The sequence below is a fragment of the Typopeltis vanoorti genome, chromosome 4, assembly GCF_054136105.1.
Source record: "Typopeltis vanoorti isolate ZY-2024b chromosome 4, IOZ_Tvanoo_1.0, whole genome shotgun sequence".
In the NCBI taxonomy this organism is placed as follows: domain Eukaryota; kingdom Metazoa; phylum Arthropoda; class Arachnida; order Uropygi; family Thelyphonidae; genus Typopeltis; species Typopeltis vanoorti.
In genome coordinates, this window is record NC_143552.1 from 168,136,461 (window position 1) to 168,161,424 (window position 24,964).

The 24,964-nt window shown below is 35.5% G+C and overlaps 1 protein-coding gene across 1 annotated transcript in view; it reads left to right on the forward strand.

The window, feature by feature from the left end:
• The window catches only part of LOC150107834 (transducin beta-like protein 2), a 261,182-nt gene that overhangs the window by 65,602 nt on the left and 170,616 nt on the right, over positions 1-24,964 (forward strand). Inside the window, exon 5 of the mRNA XM_090391583.1 lies at positions 18,669-18,755. Coding sequence (XP_090247709.1) covers positions 18,669-18,755 — 87 coding nt within the window. The remainder of the gene's footprint in view (positions 1-18,668; positions 18,756-24,964) is intronic.

Below are 24,964 nucleotides of genomic sequence, written 5' to 3' on the forward strand. Positions count from 1 at the left end.
GAATGTGGTTAGAAAGAATGAGTTCAAGGCGAGGTATGATAGATACTGTTGTTCTTGACATGTTAGGACCTCCCTTGATGAGTCTGTCGACTCCTTGGAGTTGCCCGGAATAATAATAATAATAATAGGGAGTAGGTGGGGCCGTTTACCCTATCTAACTTTTGGAGACTGAGTGGGCAGTTCAATCTCCACTGGTAGCCAATCAGAGAGATAGCTGGCCCAGGGCTATCACTGATTCATCAATATGCAGTGAAGAAGGCGACAAGCTAGTGCCGCCATTATGTGGTCCCTGACCCTAACACAATATTTTTAACGTCTGAAAATAGGGTGGGTTCAGCTTTTGATTTTCTTGAGTTTACGGGACGAAAAACCCGAGTTTCCAGGAGATAAAACCTGTTAGCCCGTGCCAGAGATCGACTAACTCGGGAACCGGCCAAAAAAAGGCTTAGAAAAATTTCCTCTAGTCGGCGACTAGATTTAAACCACCAAATCCTTTCTTCGTGTGGTCAAGCGCTGTAGAGTGCAATCCTTGTGTAGCTCAGTAGAAAAAAAAATTATTAAAAGAAATTAATAAAAATCCATCAATATTTTATAACAGGTAGGCAATTTGTTTTTTGTTTTTTTGCCTGATTATTACAAAACATTCACATCTTCATCAAAATTCAGATAAAATTCAAAATTCAGTAAAATTTCCTGTATGTGATTTATTAATCATTTTCTAATTCTCAGCAATATACACTGCTTGGAAAGAAGTCAACAGACACCACAGTGTGAGGAGCAAACAGCCACTTGAATAAGATATAGGACCTCCTTTTGATGCGATGACTGCAGCAATCCTGTGGGGCATACCTTCCACAAGTTGTACAATAGTGATCAATGGGAATTTTGAACCATTCTTCTTGTAGGCATGCAATGAGGTCCTGAACTGTTGTGGGGCAGACGTTCCTTAACCTTAACTGATGCTCTAGTTCCGGCTTGTCCAACCCGCGGCCCAACAAAAAATTGTAAACTTACAAACTTTATGAGATTGTGACTAAAAATACCATTAATAATACTACAAATACAATTTTAACATGCTATTAATTTATAAGCAATGAACTTTTGAATTTAACACGTTCTTTAGCAATGAGAGATTCATAAAATCATTCTCAAATAATTGTATTTATTCAAAATTGCCGCCCATGCGAGTAGTTACTTCTCAACATAGTAAATGGCACTAGCGCTCTTGCTTCCTACTTTTAAAACGCAATAGATGTCTCTATGTGCACCATGGGCACGCTGGTATGGCTTTCAATTGCAATTGTAAACAGTCGAGTTGACACTGAAGAAAGGTGCAGACGTTACATGAGTTTGTGGCGATTTGGCGAGTAATTTTTTTAGTAGTAAAAAAAGTTGGCGATTTGGTGATTATTAAACCTAGCTTTCTAATTTTCAATCTGTTTTTTTTTTTTTAAATTCCAGCATGGTTTCCACAGCATCTTAAAAGAAAACCAAATCAAAAAAAAAGAAAAATTATAGAAGGAGGAAGATTGTTCAACGAAAAGTGGACAGACTACTACTTTTTTGTCGAGGCAAATACTAAGGCAATCTGCTTAATTTGTAGGTAATTTGTGCCAGTTTTCAAAGACTACAATTTGAAAAGGCATTACACGCAAAAACATACGCGAAATTTAGTGCGTATCAAGGAATGTGTCATAAAGACAAAATAACGGAACTGATAAAAAGTCTATCATCTCAACAAAGTTTTTTAAAAAAAAATAACAACTGAAGTGGATTCTATTGTAAAAGCTAGTTACGTGGTTGCAAACTTGATAGCAAAAAAATCAAAACTGTATGCCGATGGTGAGTTTATTAAGCAATGTATGGAAAGCGTGGCAGATATAATTTGCCCTGATAAAAAAGGGGATTTTTCTAAAATCAGTTGATAAAATCAGATGATAGGTAAAAGAGATGGACTTGTAAAATTAATAGAAGATGATGCAATTGCCTCCCAAAATTTAAGTATGATAAAATATCATTGCATAGTACACCAAGAAAATTTATCTGCAAAAGCTTTAAAGATGGATAACGTCATGCAGATTGTCATCAAGGCTGTAAATTTCATAAGGGCCAAGGGATTGAATCATCGCCAATTCCAGGAATTCCTTAAATTTATGGATGCTGACTATGGGGGACATCATTTACTTTTCGGAAGTAAGGTGGTTAAGTCGAGGTAAAATGTTGAAAAGATTTTATGATTTGCGAAATGAAATCAAGTCGTTTATGGAATCAAAAACAAAATTTGTGCCAGAATTTGATGATGAAAACTGGCTCACAGATTTGGCATTTTTAGTAGACCGCTCATTTAAATGAGTTAAACATGCATCTTCAAGGTGAAAACCAACTGATCAATGCAATGTTTCGAACTATAAGAGCGTTCGAAATGAAACTGAAACTATGGCAATCTCAAATTAAGGCAAACAATTTTATGCATTTCGACATGTTGGCTAAACACGGTTCTGTGAACAACGAAAAATATGCAGTCTTGCTTTTCGATTTGAGAAGAGGTTCCAAGATTTCCAGAAAAATCATCAATCTTTTGATATTTGATATATTTGCTACTCCATTTTCAGTTGACATAAACATATTTTTAAATGGAATGCATAGAGCTACAATCTGACATTCAACTTAAAGAAAAATTTAATCATGTCTCTTTACTGGACTTCTATAAGCTATATCTTCCCAGAGAAAAATATCCCGTGCTTCACAATCATGCCTTATTCATGTCATCGCTATTTGGAAGCACCTACGTTTGTGAGCAGCTACTTTCAAGGATAAAGCACACAAAGAATAAAACTAGAAACCAAAATATCTGATGAGCACCTTGAGAACTCACTGAGAATTGCAACTACTTCCATCGAACCAAATATCGAAGCATTAGTGTCTCAAAAACAATGTCAAACATCTCACTAATTTCATGTTGCTGTCTTGTCTTTTACTTTTATAATAAAAAAATTCATGAATTAATGAAGTTTAAATTACTTAAATATGTTAACTATACATTCTACGTTTTTTTGCTCATCAGCTGTCGTTAGTGTATTTTATGTGTGGCCCAAAACAACTCGTCTTCTTCCAATGTGGCTCAGGGAAACTAAAAGGTTGGACACCCCTGCTCTAGTTCATCCCACAGATGCTCAGTAGGGTTTGAGATCAGTGCTTTGTTCAGGCCAGTCAAGTGTGGTGTGATGTTCATGTCCACAAGCCATGCCACAGCAGCAGCCTTATGACACAGTGTGTCATAAGTCTTGCACTGTGTCATAAGAGACAGTTGTCAGTTTCATAGAAATGCTACAAAGTAGGAATTGTATTGTCCAGAATATTCGGAAACCTCTTGGAGTTCAATGTTCGTAGCACCACAAACAGAGCTCCGAGGTCCATTCTGTTTAAATGACCATACCACCTGAGATTAGCTCTGCTCGCACGTTCCTGAATCTTAAAGTTCCTTCCTAATATTTTAATTTTTAATATGATTTTTCTGTTGATATCTGAACCTGTTCCTAATTTTTCTAGAGCTCTCAGTGTGGGTTGTCCAGTCTTTATTTGATTAACTGTAATATTTCTGACTTAGTTTTCAGATCCAAAAGTTAAACTGGTTTGAACAGTGTATATACAGGGTGTTCGGGATAAATTTGACAGTTTCGTAAGGAAAAAGAAAATCTTCTTTGTATCTATTAAATTTAATGAATTGACAAAAAAACATTACACGCGAGTTAATTACAATACTATCAACAAGATTTACTCAAAATAACCACCATTAGCATCGATCACAGCTTCAATTCTGCTTCGGAACCTCGAACAAGCTGATGCTACAGTCTCCCTGGGAAGGGCCGCAAAAACTGTTTTAATTTTATCCATTAACTGGGCTTTTGTATTACTGGAAGTGCGATTGGTGTCTTTTTCAACTGCGCCCCATACAAAATAATCCATGGGGTTAAGGTCTGGGGAGTTTGGAGGCCAAACATTTGGACTGGTGAAGTCGTAGAAATTTTCAGACAACCATTTTTGACTTTTCCCAGAGGTGTGGCAAGGGGCCGAATCCTGCTGCCATACATACGGCCTACCATTGGCTACCCTTGTTATCCAGGGCTTGACTACAGTTAGCAACTCCACGAACAAAGCCCGAATTCCAATGCCAGGGTTCTTCAACACCTGTTCCTGCAGATTTGAGAGGAATTCTGCTGTACGAACGCAATCAGATCGTCTGCTAGGGATCTTTCTTCTTGCTACATCCTCGTAGTCACCATTGCAAGTCTCTAGTTCATGCCTGATTGTTTTTACTGTATTCAGGGAGCATTGGGCAGCAGTCGTAATATCCTTATTTTGATGGCGGGCACGAATCATCATGATACAAGTTATTCTCTTCCATGATTCAGGTGGGTTCCAGCTATCCATCCTTTCTGACATCTTGTATATGAATGAAGAAGGGTCCAAACTTTTAAATGAAGAGAAGTGTGTGTTAATACATGTAACTTACGGAAAAATATAATTAATTATAAATATGTCAAATTTATCCCGAACACCCTGTAGTTGCTTTAGTGTTTAGCCTAATTTCTCTTTTATTCCATATAAATTTATTCATTTGATTCCCAACATTCTAGCTTTGGTAATTCTGTTGTGTATTTCCTGTTTAATTTACCATCTTTTCACTAAAAATTCTGCCTGAATAGTGTAAATGTTTTACTCTCTCTAGGTTTCCCATTCAGAATGCACTGATGTGTTCAGTGTTCCTGCTTATTTTCATATTCTTGGTCTTTTTTATTGCTGATTTTCATACCACATCTGTTATTTAGGATCATCATCTGCATATAGAAAAATTTTTTTTTTATCAAATTTATTGCCATAACACTTCTCTTCATAACATGATCCATATGGGCAACTGTGGAGATTATGTCCCCTTGACTTACACTTGATTTTACATCAAACTATCTTTCCTGTACCTCCTTCAATTCTAATTGCATATTTACACTGAAATACTATATATTGCTCTGTATAATGTCCCATTTACACCATATAATTCTAGTAATCTGAACATCTTTTTTTGGCATCTTGTCATACCTTTTCAAGATATGTGTGTCTTAAGTACAGATCCATGTTGTATTTCTAGAATTTCCTAACCGTGTTAGAGAGAAAAAAATCTGATCCTGGTGATGACTATTTAGCTTGAATCCAGCTTGTTCTTCTCTATCTTTCCCTTTCCACAATTTTTCTTTGACATCTTCTGATAGTCAAAGTATACTTGCATAAATCTTACTCACAACACTTATTAAGGAAATTCTTATGTAATTCTCGCATTCAATTTGTTTCAATTTTTGTAGATAGGTACCGTGAGAGTTTTAACCCAGCCAATCAGAATTTAATTGTCTGACTAGGCTTTCTGAATTATTTAGTGCAGCCGCTATAAAACCCTTATCCCGATTGTATTCCTCTTCAATATCTTCTACCACTTCTTATTTCAGTTAGCAGTCTTTCAAAGTAATTACTACAGACATCCAATATATGATTATCTTCAGTTATCATGTCACCTTTATCATTTCTGATTCCTTTCACAGTGCACTTTCCTCTGTTTTGAAGCTTTTCAATAGCTTAAGAACATTTTGCTACCTTCCTGATATTTATCTTCTATATTCTTACCAATCTTCCCATTACTTTTGTTCAGCTACTTTTACATATTTCTTTTCTTTCTTACATTTTTTCTCTGTATTCTCTTAAAGCAAAGTTCCTAGGAACTTTCAATATGCTTTTTTTTTTAATTATACTTGCCAAGAAATTATATTCTTGTTTAATCCTTTATCCAAGTGTAAGCAAATAAGCTTGTCACAACTAGGCTGCTTATATATACAGGCTATTTACTTCACATCAATTGCCTTAGCATCCTGTAATGCAAAGCCCACTTTCTTTTGATGTGCATTATTGGAATCCCACCATTCACACTGTTTTCAACCTTAAGGAGATTAATATGTCTAATACTATATATTATTGTCTGAAACACAGGATCCTATGGTTAACTAGGTGAAAAACCTGAGTTTCCAGGAAAAAAATTTGCTTGCCCATGCCAGAGATTGACTAACTGGGGAATCATTTGAAGAAAGTCTTAAAAAAAAGTTCCTCTAATCATTGCTAGAATCTGACTCAAAACAGTCTTTCTTTTAACAGCCTAGCATTATGGATGTAAACACTATTTCCAAAGAGCTGGAGCTCCTCTTTGGAATTAGCATTTACGTTACCTGGGATTAGAGCTATTTTATGTTCATTTTGCAAAGTTCATTTATAACAGCTTCAGTTTTATGGTGTCTAAACTGATTGTATATTCACAAAGCAGGTTTCTGACATAAACTTCCAGGATGTCTGGACCACACCTTCTTTATCCATAACTTCATCCATCTATCCATCCATCCTTTTGGATGAATATTAATATAAACTCCTTTAGGAAGTTTTACTTTGGGCATTGTTTTTCTTTTAAAAATTAAAAAAGGTAGCAGTTTTGTTCAAGCATGACAAAACAGTATATTGGGTTACTAATTATAATGAAGAGCCAAAGGCTTCAATTCGGCGACATGAACTTATTTAAGTTAAGGGATATTATATCCCATATTGTTTCTTAGCCGAATAAGAAACTCAAAGAGTTTCATGCCGAATATAGAAACTATATAAATAAAGTTTATTTATATGTAAAGTTCTGTTCGCTACAAACTTGGTATTAACTTGGTCTCCCTACTCACTGATGAGACCTCAAAAAAGGTCGAAACCGGTCTGGGTAGTGACCTTCTCATAATGTTGAACAATAATACAGCTCCTAGGAGTTAAGTTCACATTATGGGTAAATATCAAGAATAGCGATCGGAGCTTGCTCCACCCTTTCTATGAGTTGCCTCAGCTTCCACTACCCTCACGGGTCAGTTGCTGCTCTATCCAGGTATTTGCTTACGCTTGGAATCGCTGAACTTTTTTTATATAGTTTCTATATTCGGCTAAGAAACAATATGGGATATAATGTCCCTTAACTTAACACGTTGACTGCCGTAATGTTAAAAAATTTTTTGATCCCCAGGCCAACTTCTTTTTGTTTTACAATTTGCTTAAAGTAACATAAAATAATCATATTTTATGATTTTTTATTTATTTCATGCAGCTAAATAGATTTTTTAAGTGCGAATCACGTGTGCACCGCGCGGCCTGAGAAGAATTTTTTTACTGCTGGGCCGAGCGGTGCACACGTGATTCGCACTTCACACAAGGTCAAACTTGGATATATATGACGCTTACGAACAGTTATATGTGTTGAGTGTTTTGTCCGGTGGAATAAAAGTGTTATAGTGATAAATATTGTTATAAATTGCCCTAATATGGGAGACTACGAAAAAGAGCAACGTCATTTAGAAGCCTTGATAAATGAAGTTCTATCTGATGACGAACCATATGAATATTCTACGGAAAGTTACTACGGAAGTGATCTTAGTTCTGTGTCTTCAGATTCTGATTCTCTCATTGCTAGGAAGAGAATAAAAGTATCTACAACTGGTAATACCGAAGTTTTCGCTCCTAGTACATCTCAGTTTACTGCTGCTCATTCTGTAGACCAAACAATTGATGATGTTATAAGAAATTCCTCAGATGAAATACTTGGAAATGTGAATTCAACCGACCTACAATGGAATGAAATTACAGGTGATAAACTAAAACATTTTCAGTTTGTGGATAATAATTTTGGAATAAAACAAAATGTTATTGAAGAAATGCATGATAAACAGCCTGTAGACTTCTTTTTTATGTTTGTTGATGAAGGACTGCTGGACCTAATGGTGCAAGAAACTAACAGATACACTCTTCAAAAACTCAGTAAGAGAAGTTTACCAAAAGCAAGGATAAGAAAGTGGAAAAACACAAATCCCAATGAAATGAAGATATTTTTGGGTCTGCAAATTTGGTTCGGTTTAGTGCAGATGCCAAAATTAGAGTGTTATTGGTCGAATAACATCCTCTATTCTACAGAAATCAAACAAGTTATGTCAAGGAATCGGTTCGATCTTCTTCTCAGTAACTGGCACTTCACAGACAACGAGGGTGGAAATACTTCTGAAAGACTTTATAAAATTACACCTCTCATAAATCATATAAGAAAAAATTTCCAGAAAATAATGACGCCTTCGAGTAATATTTGCGTTGATGAAACTTTAGTTCCTTTCCGAGGTCGTATTGCCTTTCGACAGTACATCAAGAATAAACGACACAAATTTGACATAAAACTATTCAAATTGTGTATTGAAGATGGATATACATATGATTTCAAGATATACTGCGGCGCAGAAAAGACCAATGCTACTAATAGTGTTCCAACTTCAATTGTTATGGGACTTTGTGAGAATCTTCTTGACCATGGACGCACAATATTTGTAGATAATTATTATACCAGTATTGAATTAGCGCACAAACTTTTGAATAGACAAACACACCTTGTAGGCACTTTGAGAAAAAATCGAAAGGGAATTCCACAGGATGTTACCCAGAAGAAATTGAAAAAGGGTGAAATAATTGGTAAAGAAAGTGACACAGGGGTGGTGGTAATAAAATGGTGCGATAAACGTGAAGTGCTTATGTTATCAACAAAACACACAAACAAAATGAAATCCCTTACAGCAAGAAATGGTAATGAAGTGCAAAAGCCGGAAGCTATTATGGACTATAACAAAAGCAAAAGTTTTATTGATCTATCTGATCAGATAAAAGCCTATGCTTCTTGTCTTCGAAGAAGTGTGAAATGGTATCGAAAACTCGCAGTTGAAATTCTTTTAGGTTCTGCTGTGGTGAACGCTTTTATAGTATATAAGCGAGTTACTGATAAAAACATTAGCATCACAGAATTTAGAGAAAAAATCGCAAAAGAGTTATTAGGAATTACACCAAAGGAAAATAATGTCGCTTCGACTTCAGACAAGGAAAAACATATTTTAGAAGAGGTTGGTACCAGTAATAGGAGAAGATGTACATCTTGCTACAAAAAGTTAACCGAAGAACATAATAGAAAATATGCAACATCTAAGGCGACACAAACACGGTGGAAATGTGTTCAGTGCAAAAAATTTTACTGTGTTCGTTGTTTTACTATTGTGCATAACTGTAGTTTGTAATTGTTATAATAATTTCACCTAATTATTTTTTTCATATCAATTTGTCTATTATTTGACATTTTTTTGTTTATTAGTTTTTCAATTGTTTAGAAGAAAAATTTATGATTTGTAACATTTCTAATGACATATATTATAAATAAATATTTAGCACCATTGTTATTGTTTTATTCAACATTAGAAATTGGCCTAAATCAGGTAAAAATAAAACCCCTATAATAGGTCGTGTAGTTGAAATTCTACTGTGCTAACCATATAAACCTGTTTACCAGGCCCCACATTTCCATTACCCATAAGCATTTCATTTAGATACGAATCACAGGTGAACTACACGGCCTGAAAGAAAAATCTTTATGCGAATCAGATATGATTCACGCAACGCATTGAACAAATGTAGTGTGAATCGTATTTGATTCATACGGCGGTCAACGTGTTAAATAAGTATATTGGGTTTTTTTTCATGACCAAAGGTTTTAATAATAATGTCCCCCCCCCCCCACTTGGAGTCAACAGTCTCGTTGACTCGCAGACATACTTCATGTTCAAAACTGCATTGTTTCCTAGCATTTATGATGAATCTGTGAAACTCAATCCTTTATTTTCAAATTTGTCTGGCATTTTTTGTGATATTTTCGTTTTTGCATGCATGCATAAATGATTTCTCTTCATAAATCTAAAGCAACCCTGTAAAATGATATTTCTTTCTGTTGGCAATAATTTTGAATTTGAATTACCAATTTTGTAGATATGCACTGACCCGATATTCTTCAATCCATTATCCAAATTTTTAATTCATTTTTTGGCCATTTTGCCGGTTTTCTGAAGAGATTGTGTTTTTTAGAATTTGCTTTTATTAATTGCTGCTCTTGTTTCATCCAAGTTCATACCATTTTATTCTGTAGGTGGAGGCCCAAAGTGTACTCTGTTGCTGTATTGCCATTATTTTTTGCATATTCAATCACACTACACTTAAACACAATTGTATAGCTATGTCTGTGCTTCATAGAGTCCATGGGTTATAAAAAATATTTAGATTTAATAATGTATTGATTACTAGTGTTTAAATGTGTGACCGTTAACAACCATGCAACTATTCAAACCGATCATGCATTATTGACAAGTGATGATACACCGTAAGCTGTACTAGTTTATAAGATGCATCCAATATTCAGATAAATCTGAGGTACAAAAAAAAGTGCTTCTTATAAGGCGAAAAATAAGGTAAATATCAGAAAGGTGGCAGAATATTCTGGAAGCTATTCAGAAGCTTAGAAATGGAGGAAAGAATACTGTAAAAGGAATCAGAGATGATAAAGGTTACATGAAAACTGTAATGGGGATAACGACCCCACCTCGTAGTGAGTTATGAAACCCAATGGGAGGCCAAGGCCCTACATGGGGCTGTAGTGCCAAAGAAGAAGATGTCTGGAGTAATTATATTGAAAGCACTGCTAAATGAAACAAGCAGTGTCAGCATGATGGTAGAATACTCGTAACAGGAATGCAGTCAGGAATAAATATCCATACTTGAAGTTGAAAAAAAGTCATCAAAAACCTGAAATGTGGTAAGGCAGCTGGAGTAGATGAAATTTGGCCAGAAATGCCCAAATATGGAGATTTCAAAGTTTTCCAGTAGCTGTTTTGCATAATTCAGAAGGCTTGGTCAGAGGGTCAAATTCCAGGCGATTGGAGCAGAGCTCTCATAATACATTAAAGGGAAATAAAACTGAACTTGAGAATTGGTTTTATTTCAGCAGTTTTTTATTTCCCTAATGAGTATTCCTGTTAAGATTTATGCAAGTATACTTTAGAAACAGCTAAGAAATATTGTGAAAGGGAAGCATGGTGAAGAACAAGCTGGATTCAGGCCAAATAGATTGTCAGGATCAGATTTTTGCTTTAAGACAAGTAGTTGAGAAATCTTTGGAATATAACAAGGGTTTGTATTTAAGTTTTATTGATCTGGAAAAAGCACATGACAAAGTGCCAAGAGGAAAGTTCTTCAAAATGCTACAGTATGGTGTAAATGAGGCATAATAATCGAGCAATACATGGTCTTTATTTAAGCGGGCTGTAAGTCAGCACTTAAACTTCACGGAGGTACAGGGACATGGTTTGATGTTAAATCAAGTGTGTGACAAGGGTACACATTATCTTCCACTATTATCCATTATCTATATGGATCACATGGTGAAGAAAAGTGGTACTAAATCTGATATCAAAATCTGCGATGTTAACTTTACTTTATGTTATATAATGTTATACTTCTGAATAAATCTGCCACAAGAGTCTGCTGGATTCTCTAACTAAATTGAATAACTATTGTATTAATTTGGTATGAAATGAGCAATAGAATGACAAAGACAATGAAAATAGGCAGAAAAATTTCTAAACATCAACCGTATCCTGAATGGTGAACCTATAGAAAAAGTAAAACATTTCAGCTATTTAGGCGCAATTTTTAGTGAAGGTGGTAGGTTCATCATCAAATTCCTGCCATGTACCCTCAAGGGGTGTACAGGATATGATAGTACTACATGAAAAATTTACATCATTACTAACTTCCTATCTACAATTTTCCTCCAAATCAGTCTGTTACTTGTCGAGACTCCAACATTATCAGATCTTATATTTCTATCGTCTAAGGCACTTTGTACCATATCAATCCTATCTTGGTCTTCCTCTGGGTCGTTTTCCTGCCAACCTCGCAGAGAAAACACTTGTTTTGGTAACCTTTCCTCGCCCATTCTGTTTAAGTGACCATACCACCTGAGATTAGCTCTGCTAACGCATTCCTGGATGCTGACAATGTCAAGTTCTTTCCTAATATCCTTTTTTAATATGATATTGCCATCGATGCCATCTGTTCACGCCTCTAATCTTTCACAGGACTCTCATATCTGCGGTCTCTAGTCTTTGGTCAAGTGTTTTACTTATGACCCAGCTCTCATATCCATAAGTTAAAACTGGTTCAAACACTGTCTTGTATACAGCTAATTTAGTATTCCGACTAATTTTTCTCTTATTCCATATGAATTTATTCAATTGATTTCCTACCATACCAGCTTTGTTGATTCTGTTGTCTATTTCTATATTTAATTTACCATCTTCACAAAAAATCATGCCTAAGTAGCTGAAATGTTTTATTTGTTCCAATTTTTCCCATTCACAACACAGTTGACATTTTCAACCATTCTGCCTATTTTCATTGTCTTTGTCTTTTTATTGCTGACCTTCATACCATATCTATTACAACAGTTATTCAATTTAGTCAGAGAATCTTGCAGACTTGTTGTGGATTTATTTAGAAGTATAACATCATCTGCATAAAGCAAAGAGCTGACATTAACATCTCCAATTTTGATATCATGTTTAATACCACTTTCCTTCATAATGTGATCCATATAGATAATGAATAACAGAGGGGATAATGTACATTCTTGTCTCACACCAGATTTAACATTAAACCATCCTCCTGAACTTCCTTCAATTCTAACTGCTGACTTACAACTCAAATAAAGACTAAGTGTTGCGTGATATAATGCCCCATCGACACCATGTAACTGTAGCGTATTGAATAGTTTCTCTCTTGGCACCTTGTCATATGCCTTTGCCAAATTGACAAAACTTAAATACAGATCTTTGTTATATTCCCATGATTTCTCCACTAATTGTCGTAAAGTGAAGATCTGATCCTGACAGCCTCTATTTGACCTGAATCCAGCTTGTTCTTCACCAAGCTTTTCTTCCACAATTCTTCTCAACCATTTCTCAAGTATACTTCCATATATCTTACCAGGAACACTCAGTAGGGACATACCTCTGTAATTCTCACATTCAGTTTTATTTCCCTTTTTATATATGGGTACTATGAGAGCTCTACTCCAATCATTGGGAATTCGTCCCTCTGTCCAGGCATTCTGAACTATGCAGTGCAGCCACTGTAAGACTTGAATACCACCATACTTCAGCATTTCTGGTCGAATATCATCTACTCCTGCTGCCTTTCCACATTTCAAGCCTTTGATAGCTTTTTCTACATCAAGTATGGATATGTATTCCTGACTGCATGCCCGGTCAGTGTTTTTTATCACTGTGCTGTCATCAGTGCTTGTTTCATTTAGCAGTTTTTCAAAGTAATTACTCCATACTTCAAGGATATCTTTTTCTCCTGTTTCCATGTCATCTTTATCATCTCTAACTCCTTTTACAGCACTCTTTCCTCCTCAACAATCTCCAGAATATTTTGCTACCTTCTTGATATTTATTTTCTATGTTCTTGCGAATCCTACGATGACTTTTGTTTAGCTAGTTTTACACAATGTTTAGCTTTCTTATATTTGTGTCTGTACTCTCTAAGAGCACAAGCTGACTTATTTGCCAGGAACCTTTGATAGCCTTCTTCTGTTACTTCACTGCCTCTTTAACTTCCTGTGTCCACCATGGAGTTCTGATTTTTCTATCCTTGCAGACAACCTCATCACATGCCTCTGTGGCTGAATCAGTCAGGGTTTTCTTCAAGGCTTGCCACTGAATCTCCAAGGTTTGGTTCCTGTTCTCAAATTCTTTCATTTTTTCTTCATTAATCTTTGTGTATTTTAGTCTACAGTTCATATCTGAGAGCTGCTCAACTTTTATTCACTTTAAAACTTTCTTACATGTTATTCTTTTCAATATGAAATTCAATTTTATCCTGCTCAAGACTAAATAGTGATCACTTCCAATTTCAAATCCTCTGTACACTCTGGTGTCCTGCACCAGGGAGAAAACATCACTATCAACAATAACATAGTCAATAAGACTTTTCTTATTCCTTGCTTCTTCTCTCCATGTAAAATTTGTGCTAATTTTTACGTTGGAACATGGTGTTAGTAATCCATGTCCTGAGCAGAAATGCAACAGATATTTGCCATTATTATTAGCTTTGCTCTTTTCTCCAAATTTTCACAAAATATTTTTATATGTCTGACAATCATTTCCTACTCTGCTATTTAGATCCCCAACAAGGGCCAACTTTTCCTTTTTCATTGTGTCAGTTGCTTTTTCTAAAGCATCAAAAAATTCTTCCACTTCTACCTGAGTAGAACCTTCTGTGGGACCATAGGCACAAATAAGTCTCATTGTTCAGTTCCCCATTCTCATATTTGCCCACATTACTCTACTTGAGACTGACTGCCATTGAAGAAGATTAGCCTCGTATTTTGTGTTGAATACTATGGCTACTCCTTCTTTTCCTTGATTGTCATTGCCTTGAATATAACATTTGTATTTATTGCTCAGAAAGATCTCACCAGTTTTTGTCTTTTTTGTTTCAGTCACCCCTATTATGTCAATCTGGTACTTATCTAATTCCTCAGCTAGCTCCATATCTTTGTCATTCAGGCTTCTTATGTTGATAGTACCGATCTTTAACTCTGGTGATGTTGAGTCGGGGTGTATTTTCAGATTTGTTCCAGTAGCTGACTTTTTGCTGTTCGCTCTGGTTCCCTGGCAAAAACAATGGGGGGCCCTTGTTTAACCGGGCGACGTCTTAGCTGGCATGAAATTTTGTCATGTTGTACCATCATTTTGTATTTTGGTTTAACCAATAAGAATACAATTTGGTCGGCTAAATCCCAAATTGCCAGCCCATCCTCGTTCGTTCAGTATCCAGGTAGATACCCAACAGGGTGCACCACGAGAAGGTGAGGATTGGTCATTAGGTCAGAACAGAATTGGTAATGCTGGTATGGTAGGAAGTCAGCTGAGTAAATTTATATGGAATAAGAAAAAAAATTAGTCAAAACACTAAATTAGTTGTATACAAGATAGTGTTCAATCCAATTTTAACTTGTGGATTTGAGAGCTGGGTTAGAAGTAAAAACACTTGATCAAAGACTAGAGACCGCAGCTATGAGAGTCCTTAGAAAGAATAGGGGCATGAACAGATGGCATCACTTGCAATATCATATTAAAAAATGAGGCTATTAGGAAAGAACTTGACATTGCTAGCATCCAGGAATGTGTTAGCAGAGCTAATCTCATGTGGTATGGTCATTTAAACAGAATTGGAGAGGAAAGACTAGCAAAAAAAGTTTTCTCTTCCAGGTTAGCAGGAAAAAGACCCATTGGAAGACTAAAATTTAGGTGGATTGATGCGGTAAAAAGAGCCTTAAAAGATAGAAATATAAAATCTGATAATATTGACTGATAACAGCTTAATTTGGAGGAAATTGTCGATTGAAAGTTAGTAATGGTGTGACTTTCATGTAGCATTATTATAATTATCCTGTATACCCTCCCCTCAAGGGTACATATCAGGAATTTGATGATTATAGCCCCAGGCATTTTTACCTTATATTTCACTAAAAAATGATCACAAAAATTCTAAAAAAAATAGGTTTATTAACTTGTGTTGAGAGACATATTCAACCTTAGAAATGCAGAGTTATGATATCAGATTAATGGAACACATGAACTCCCAAAGAAATGTATAATAACTTTTTTATTAATTCATTTTAAAATCCCCCTGTCATATAGTACTTTTTGAATTATCTGTTCTCCTTAGTGTAGTTAGGATCCTGTTGATAAAGCAAACCAGTTTGCACCAGAATTATTTTCAGGACAGAGCAACTCGTATATAGAGGTTAATAACTTCACATCACTTGCCATAATGCAAAGCACATATCCTTATGGACATGTATAATGCTATGCATTATGGGAAGGTTCACTTCCTTTCCCATACTACTCTTGGACATGTTTAATGCTTTGCATTATGCACTTTGCACTAAGGCAAGTGATGTGACGTCATTAGCCTCTATATACGAGTTGCCCTGTCTTGAAAATACTTATGGTGCAAACTTTGTTTGCTTACCCTTGGTTATAAATTAAAGATGCCAAGAATATACTCTCTTGGCATCTTTAATTTATAGTATAACCAAGTGGATAAACTTCCAACAGGTCAAGTTATATACCAGCATTATTAGAGCAATAAAGTGGTATAAATTGCAAAATGCATTGCATTCCTGTTATGGTACAGTAGCAAACAAATTAATCTGAACAAGCCAAATTTTCATAAAGGTTTGTGTTTTTGTGTTCTGGTTTTGATTTTAGTTTGCTATTTTGGTTGAGTGCTGCATGTTTTAGCTGTCGCAACGATGTTTATTAATAGTGTTGTGCATTTTAATGGTGTAAACAAGTTGACTTTTATAGTGTTTTATTGATTTTGTGTAGTTATAAAATGGATATATCTCCAAGAAAGCTTTTAAAAATATGTACTCTTTCTCAGCACACATTCATGACTGAAAGACAAATTGCCAATGAGTGTGTGGTGTTGGTTTGGGTACTGTTAATCCAATTTTAAAGTGGTTTAGGGAGACAAGTACCTTTTCTACTCACAGAAAATGGAAAATGTGGGTGGAAAAGGAGTCCAAGATTGTCTGCTGTAGACTTAAATAGAGACTTGGAACCTAGTGGAATTAATGTTTCTGGCATGACAGACCGTCAAATATTGTTGGAAGCAGGAGGACTGCCAAGAGACCAAAAAAGAAACAACTGCTGATAAAGGCTATGCAGAAAAAGAGGCTCCAGTGGGCAAAAGTGTACAAAAATTGGACGAAGTGGAAGAAGGTCATATTCTCAGATATTCTCAGAATAAAAGTTGGATCTGGGAGAATCGCTTCCAATTTTACCAGCGAACTCTACGCAATAAATAAAGCACTAGAAGCCTACTTAAATCTATCATCATCTCAACAATCTGAAGGAATTATAATTTACAGTGACTCAAGATCAGCTATGGAGGCAATCAAAAATGGCAATACCACTCACATCTTTACCTGTCCAGCAATTACAGCAGCCTTGCAAGAAATAGATCCTAATCCTGAACAACAGCTCTACACAAACAAAATCACAGACATAGCCAAAGCAGTACAAAGAGCACACGGAAACATCTAAGACTCTTCAAAGGACAAGACAACAACAACAACAAGACAGTGTTCAAACCAGTTTTAACTTATGGATCTGAGAGCTGGGTCAGAAGTAAAACACTTGATCAAAGACTAGAAACTGCAGATATGAGAGTTCTGAAAAAGATTAGAGGTGTGAACAGATGGCATCAATGGCAATATCATATTAAAAATGAGGATATTAGGAAATAACTTGACATTGTCAGCATCTAGGAATGCGTTAGAAGAGCTAATCTCAGGTGGTATGGTCACTTAAACAGAATGGGCGAGGAAAGATTAGCAAAACAAGTGTTCTCTGCCTGGTTGGCAGGAAAACGACCCAGAGGAAGACCAAGATATAGGTGGATTGATATGGTACAAAGTGCCTTAGACGATAGAAATATAAGATCTGATAATGTTGAAGTCTTGACAAGTAACAGGCTGATTTGGAGGAAAATTGTAGATAGGAAGTTAGTAATGATGTAAATTTTTCATGTTGTACTATCATATCCTGTATACACCCCCCTTGAGTGTAAAGGGCAGGAATTTGATGATGATGAATATTCTGAGGAGAATAATATTCATGAATATGTCGAAAAGCTCACACCCAGAACGCCTAATAACATCTCTGTAGCAAATGTTAGTTTGCTAAGCTGTGTTTTTTTAAACGTGGAAGAATTTATGAATTATCGTTAATTTTCACATATCGAAACCTTTCAACATTTGGGAAAGGGAATACCGCTGTTTATGACCAGTCATAAAAATTGCTTGCAAGCCGATGACAAGAATAGGCACCGTATTCTCTTTTCTCAAAACTGAACGAAATAACATCTGCGTTGTAAATGTGTGACCAATCAGCAAGGAAGTATATAGAAAATTTTTCCACTGAAATTGAAGATCAAGGTAGTCTGTATCCGGTTCTCACATCTAGTAATACTGAATACTTTCTTCGAAATCGTAGTGCCATGAATTTTTAAGAGTAATAGGCCTACAGATTTAAATTTTAATATGAATAAGAGACAAGGGACTTGGTTTAATTTTGGTGTTAAGGAATCTCTTATTGAAGGTGTTTGTAATGCAACATATAGTGATTCATCCACCTCCAGCCTACAAAGCAAACTCCAGGATGTACAAAAGGAGGGGAAAACTGCCAGCACACAGAAGAAAAAGTCTGCATTCACTCGTAAGTACTTATAATAATATTATAAATTTTTGGTGATCAGAATGGAATATGTCAATGAAAATCAGCACAAATTAATTTAATGATGTTTATGTTTAATTGATGTTTAATTAATTATTGATGCATTACAAAAATCACTAAGGTGTTCCGTCGTAAGAAAAGATTTGGAAATGCTGCATTAGACAAACCTCAAAAGTACAGTACATTTGATTATGCAGATTGATTGTTTTGTGTTAGGTTCTAGGCATATTTTTTTGCACATACTTGTTTACTTTCATTTAAAAATGATGAGAAATGTTAGTGAACATTCTCTTATAATGTATTATTATGTACACTGTTATATTTTCTCACATAGGATGTGGCTACCATGTAATGCATTCTTATTTTCTCTCTATTTTGTTACAGGAGAAATGCTTGCTACAATTGACACACATCACATTAGTAACTACTGTGGAAGCATCTCTCCCTGTGGAAGATTTGTAGCCTCTTCAGGTTTGTTAATATTTTCCATTACTATGTTCAGCATTTATTTCCTATAAAGGTATAAATGTATACGTCTTAATATCTCAGTGACAATGTAGGATTTGATTAATCTTTATCTACATTGGAGATGAGGATGGTTATTATGTTCTGTAAAACAAGTTTTGAAATAATTTCACAACGAAATATTTCATTTAAATCTTTAGTGTGAAGGAATATTGTTGAGCATAACATTGAAATAGAATATTTGGTTAGAAATTAAATCCGATTGAAGTATTTCTGCCAGCTAGTTATTTTTATTGTTTATAGAATCACATATTTAGTTTGAATGGTCATATTTAGTTCTGAAAGCAGTCGCACAAGTGTGTTGAAAATGTGATTGAGAATTCTTTTGTTCTTTCATTCATTTAATTTCATTTTTTTTTCTTCTGTTTCATTAATTCTTTTATCAGTGTTATGATATTCCTGCTGTGTATTTTCAAGGGACACAAGAATCTATAATAATACAAATGATTAAGTGTACATTATCTCCTATCTAAATTGACTTCCTTTGTGTGTTATGCTAAAAGGCTAATAACCTGTTTCATAGTTCTGCTACCTCTGTATGAATTGGGCTAACGTGCCTTCAGTTGAAAAGCCCTGGTGAAGGTTCTTCATATCCTAAATGGAATTCAAACCCAGGTGGACATAGTTAAAACTGACAAATCTACAGAGCTCTCCTGTCTGCAGAGTTCCTTCCAGGATTCCATTTGTCAAATCTTACATTTCTGTCTTCTAAGAACTATTAATTGCATCAGTCCATCCACCTAAATTTCAGTCTTCCTCTTGTTTTTTTTTTTTTTTTTTTCTACAATTTATTATTATTTTTTATGTTAAATCCCACACATGAGTCTCCAAGATCTATGCCACGACAGTGTCATGTGTGGACAATTGGTGATATAAGACAATAGTTTACAATAGAAGGAAGAAAGGAATTTGTTGATGTAAAACCTGGAGACCTGAATCATGGGGAAAACAGTATGGGGGGAGATTAATTCAAAGAGCAGAGGTTTAGTGAATGAAGACAGGGGATGAGAAGTTGGTTTAATGACTTTGGGGTTAAACTGTGTGTGGGTATTGACTAGCAGTTGCTCTTGTTGATATATGATTACAGGAAACTGGAGAGATGGTAGTGACCAGTTCACTGGAGCAGCACCCATGGAAATACCCATAGAAGAAACATAATGCAGCAACAGAATAATGCCTATGGGAAAGCGACTGGAGAGAGCTCATGATGATGATGATGATGGAGTGGTCATCAGTTATGTGACTTGTTCACTTCTGAATTCAGTCAAGCATCCTGATGGAGGTCTTAGGTGCACCAACCTAAATGTGGGAACAGTATTCTAAGATTGGGCAGATTCGAGATATATAAAGTATTAGGAGTTGAGCAGGAGAGAAGAACTGTTTGGAACGAACAAGAATATCAAGCTGTTCAGAAACTGATGAGTGTACGGGCCTGATGTGTTTATGCCAGGATAGATTAGATGTAAGAAATCCAGGAGGAGAAAACTGATCCCGGGTGATGGGAAGAATATTGTCAGAAGTGAGAGAGAGAGAGAAATGCTCTTTCTTCCTGGAAATGAGACAGGATTGTGTTTTGGTAGCATTAAAATTCACCAGGTTGTCCTCACTACACTTGAGAATGGCAGGGAGATTAGTGTTTAAGCCATTGGTTAAAGAAGACCTTGAAGTGAGAATTAACTGAGTACCATACGTTTTAAAAAGTGAAAAAGAGGAGTGAAGAGTGCTGATATCGGCAAAGCTGTTTGCTGATTAGATATCAGGGAAAGAAGATCATTGATGTGTAGATGACAGCACACTTGAGCTCTGGGGTACACTGTCATTAATTGAAAAATCCAATGAAAGGAAATCATTCTCCATCACCTGCAATGAATGACAAGAAGTTGACAATCTATTCACAAAAAGGAGGGATACCATAAGATGATAGTCAGGTAAGAAGGCTACGATGCCAGACTCAATCAAATGCCTTAGAAATATCAAGAGTGACTACTTGAGTTTTTCGGAAATTTTCCATGACCTGCATCTAAAGGTTTGTGAGATTGGCTAGATCTGCTGTGTAATGAGAATGATGGAATCCATATTACTAATTGGTAAGTAATTGGTGAGTCTCCAAGTAGTGAAGCAGTTAGCTGTGGATGACCTTTTCCATGATTTGCAAGAGTATTGAGATCAGAGCAATAGGGTGATAGTTTTATGGTTGAGTTTTATCTCAATATTGGGAACAGACTGGATAAAAGCTGGCTTTCAAGTTGCAGGAAAGATGTCAGATGAGTATGACAGCTTGAAAAGATGATACAGTACAGATGTAAATTCTGGAGCACAAGCTTTTAATACAGCTGTGGTGGAATACCATCAAGACCAGGAGACTTATTGCTATCAAGGTTAATGAGTATTTTTCTGATGTCAGAAGGACATCAGAAAAATACCTTTGTGGATTATTGGGAAGAGGAGATCTGCCTCAACTCCCTTTCACCATGTGACTTCCTTGCTGAATTACTACATTTTCTTCAGATTACCAGTGAATTAAGATTTTGTTCTTGTTTTCAAACTATTTCACTTTTTTACAATCATATTTGTATTTTTGAGTCTGTATGTGCTTCTTCTTAGCCTTGATTTTTTTTAAGTTTCATACATTTCTTTTCAATGTACTGGTAATTTTTATCCTATTTACAGTAGAACTCACAGTAGAATAATTCCCAGTAATAACATAGCAAGATTTTTCTTATTTGTTATGTTTCTTCCATGTGAATTTATAGGCATCTTTGTGCTCAAACATGATATTAGTAATACCATATGCTGAACAGAAATCTAGCAGGTATTTACTATTATTATAAGCTTTGTTCTTTTTTCCAAGTCCTACTTAAAAACAGTTCTGCATGTCTGGTATTCATTCTCTTCTCTGCTGTGTAAACTGACTGACTGACTTCTATCTCCTTTGTGTCCCATGGTACATAAAGCTTATATCCATATTCTCCAATTACCATTATCTTGTGTGACTTCTTTTGCTGCTCTTCATCTCTTCCACCAAGTCATCTTTCATTTTCTATTTTCTCTCAAGTTAGTTTGGGCTTTTCCTTTTCCCTTCTCAGATCCCATGTCAAAGCTACCCTTTGGATCTTGCCTGTGTTCATTCTTAGTACATGTCCAGTAAATTTCAATCTGTGTCTTTTTATTTCACTGTTGATATATATTTTTTTTTTGTTCATAGTGTGTATATAATTCATCATTTGTTATATGTTGAGGTCAAAATATTTTTGATATTTTATGAAAACACTTGGAAAACTTTAATTTAGCTCCTGTCTTTTTTTTTTTTTTTTTGTCAAGTTCCATGTCTCTGATTCATGTAATATGATCGTGATATTGTAGTTCTTTATACTTTTTGTTAAGTATTTCCTTAAACTAAAAATGTGATATACAATACTGTCCACCTGTTCTAAAACCAACTTGCTCCTTCCTTATCTCTACTGTTTTTAATAATCTATCAAAATTTACAGAACGTTTCTATAAGCAAGCACAGTAAAATAATTCCCTTCCACTTTTCAAAAATTTAGTCAGTCTGTTTTCTGTGGAATTAGGGTTATCATTGCTTATTTTGATTGACTATATTTTCAGTCTCTAGCACATTATTAGAGATCACTTTCACATTATCAGGCAATTTCTTTAGTTTGTAAAATTTGATATCCCTTGCCAAAGACTCTCCCAGCTTTTTGATCTGCCCTGGCCCAAGATTTCCTTGTCTCACTTTACAGCCTTCATTTCCTGCCTTTGCCACTGCCTTAACTCTGACAACCATACCACCCTTTTTGACTACTTATTCATGAAAAATTGAGTATATACAAACTAATTACCCAAATTGTCTTCCTAGAGAACTTCAACCTCCATAACACAAACTGGTTCCCTTATTCCAATTTCATAGATCAAGCCAGAAGTGAAGCTGAATCATTTACCATCAGTCATAATCTAAACACAAATAATTAACCTACCATCCAGAATATCAGATGATCCTCATCATTTTCCCAACACTCTGGACTTTTTTTTCTTTTTCTTTTTTTTAACTAGCTCTCTCTCCAAATACACTGTGGATGTTTGCTCTTTCCTTGGCAACTCTGACCACAAATTAATTTAAGTCTCCTTCTCTGCAATTCGTCCTCCTCTCAGCATTGTACCATGTGGTGCTACAATTATGCCAACTGGGATCACCTCCAGAATTTTTATCTCTTTTTTTCATGCTCAGATTATTGCTTTCACTCTCCCAATCCAAGCATCTGCAGTGAACTAATAACTGAAATAATCCTCACCAGAATGACACAGCTCCATTCCCTACTCCACTGCCAACCCTGAACCTGTATCCAAGCCTGGTTCTCAATAACAACAACAACAACAACAAAAAAAAAAAAAAAAAAAAAAAAAAAAAAAAAAAAAAAAGCACCTCTGCAGTTCATGATTGAAATTCAGCATATGTTCAATGGCTTAAATTAAAAAACTCCTTACACAACAGCCTGAAACAAGTGTAAAAAGTTATCAATGATTCCAAAGCATACTTAATAAGAATGAAATGCAATAAACTTGCCTCTTGCTCAACCAGCAGTTGAGTTTTCTGGTCCTTTGTTAAGGCCTTTTGGCTTAGCAGACCTCTTGGTGTCAGTTTTTTTCCCTCCAATTCTTGCCTGAGCAACCAAGGCAAATCACATCCCACACTGCCACAAATTGCCCACTTCATGCCTTCTCTGAACTTTCAGCAGAAGGTCATCAGGATGGAAAACCTTATTAGTATTGAAACTAATCAGGGTTTCCTGATTAGTTTCAATACTAATAAGGCTCCTGGTCCGGATGGTAATCCTCCAGTTGTGCTCCAGAATTAACTCCCATCCTTTATCGACTATATAAGCTATCATATTCTACTGTCATTTACCCAACAGCATGGAAATAAGCCTTCATCCAGCCTGTACCCAAAAATGGAGGCAAAAGTCAGCCATCTAACCATCGTCACATTGCTCTCACTCAGTACTTTCAAGGGTGATGGAGAAGGTTATCAACAACCAATATCTTCACTACATGGAGACTTATCAGTTAATTAGAGATCACCATTATGGATTCTGCCATTCTTGTTCTACATCTGACCTCCTAGCTGATCTCCTTTGGGCACAAGCCTTAGAAAGATGGTAGAAAAACCCATGTTATTGCTGTTGATATTTCAGAGGCATTTGATCATGTATGGCATTGAGGCCTCCTGATGAACAGACTACCATCTTATGGCCTCTCTGTAATTGAATTTCCAACTTCCTCATTAGTCATTCATTGCATGTCATGGTGGATGACTTTCTCTCATCAGATTTTTTCCATCATTGCTGGAGTACACCAGATTTCTGTACTCTCACTCATACCTTTCTCCTTTACATCAGTGACCTTCTCTCTCTGACTTCAAATCCTATTCACAGCTTCGCCAGTGGCAGTACTCTAACAATAGAACCTCATGATTTTTCATAAACAATGACTTAAACATTAATCTCCTCAACATCCTTCAATGGGGATAAAGACAACTTAGTAAAGTTTCTGCCAACCTGGTGGAGAACACTTGATTAGTTAATCTTTCCTCTCCCATTCTGTTTAAGTGACCATACCACCTGAGATTAGCTCTGCTAACACATTCCTGGATGCTAACAATGTCAGGACTTGTTGAACTTCTTACTATGTCAGTTATATCGTTTTCTACATAATCTCATCAAAATGTACTCTCCATGTTTTAACAATCTTATCCTCATTAGTTAGCAGCACACTATTTATCCTTTATAGCATTTACTTGCTTCCTTCTCCTAGAGTATGTTTTCTTTGTCACCTTATACAATTTTACAATGTGTCTCCTAATCCTTCAGCCTTCTGTGATTCTTTTACTATGTTCTCCACATAATTCCTCTTATTTTAATTTTATGCCTTTCTTTTATGAGTTTATAAATCACCTTTGATAACCACTATTTGTTCTTTTGTCCTTTCTTAGTATCAAAACAATTCTCTTGTCACCTCATTATATTTTTTCCCATTTCATTTTTATCATATCTTCAGGGCTTTTTCTTTCTCTCTTTCTAGCTTTTCATTCTCCAAAATTTGAAATGGATTCTTTATCATAACAGAAAAATTATTGTTTATTCATTCATTTTTAA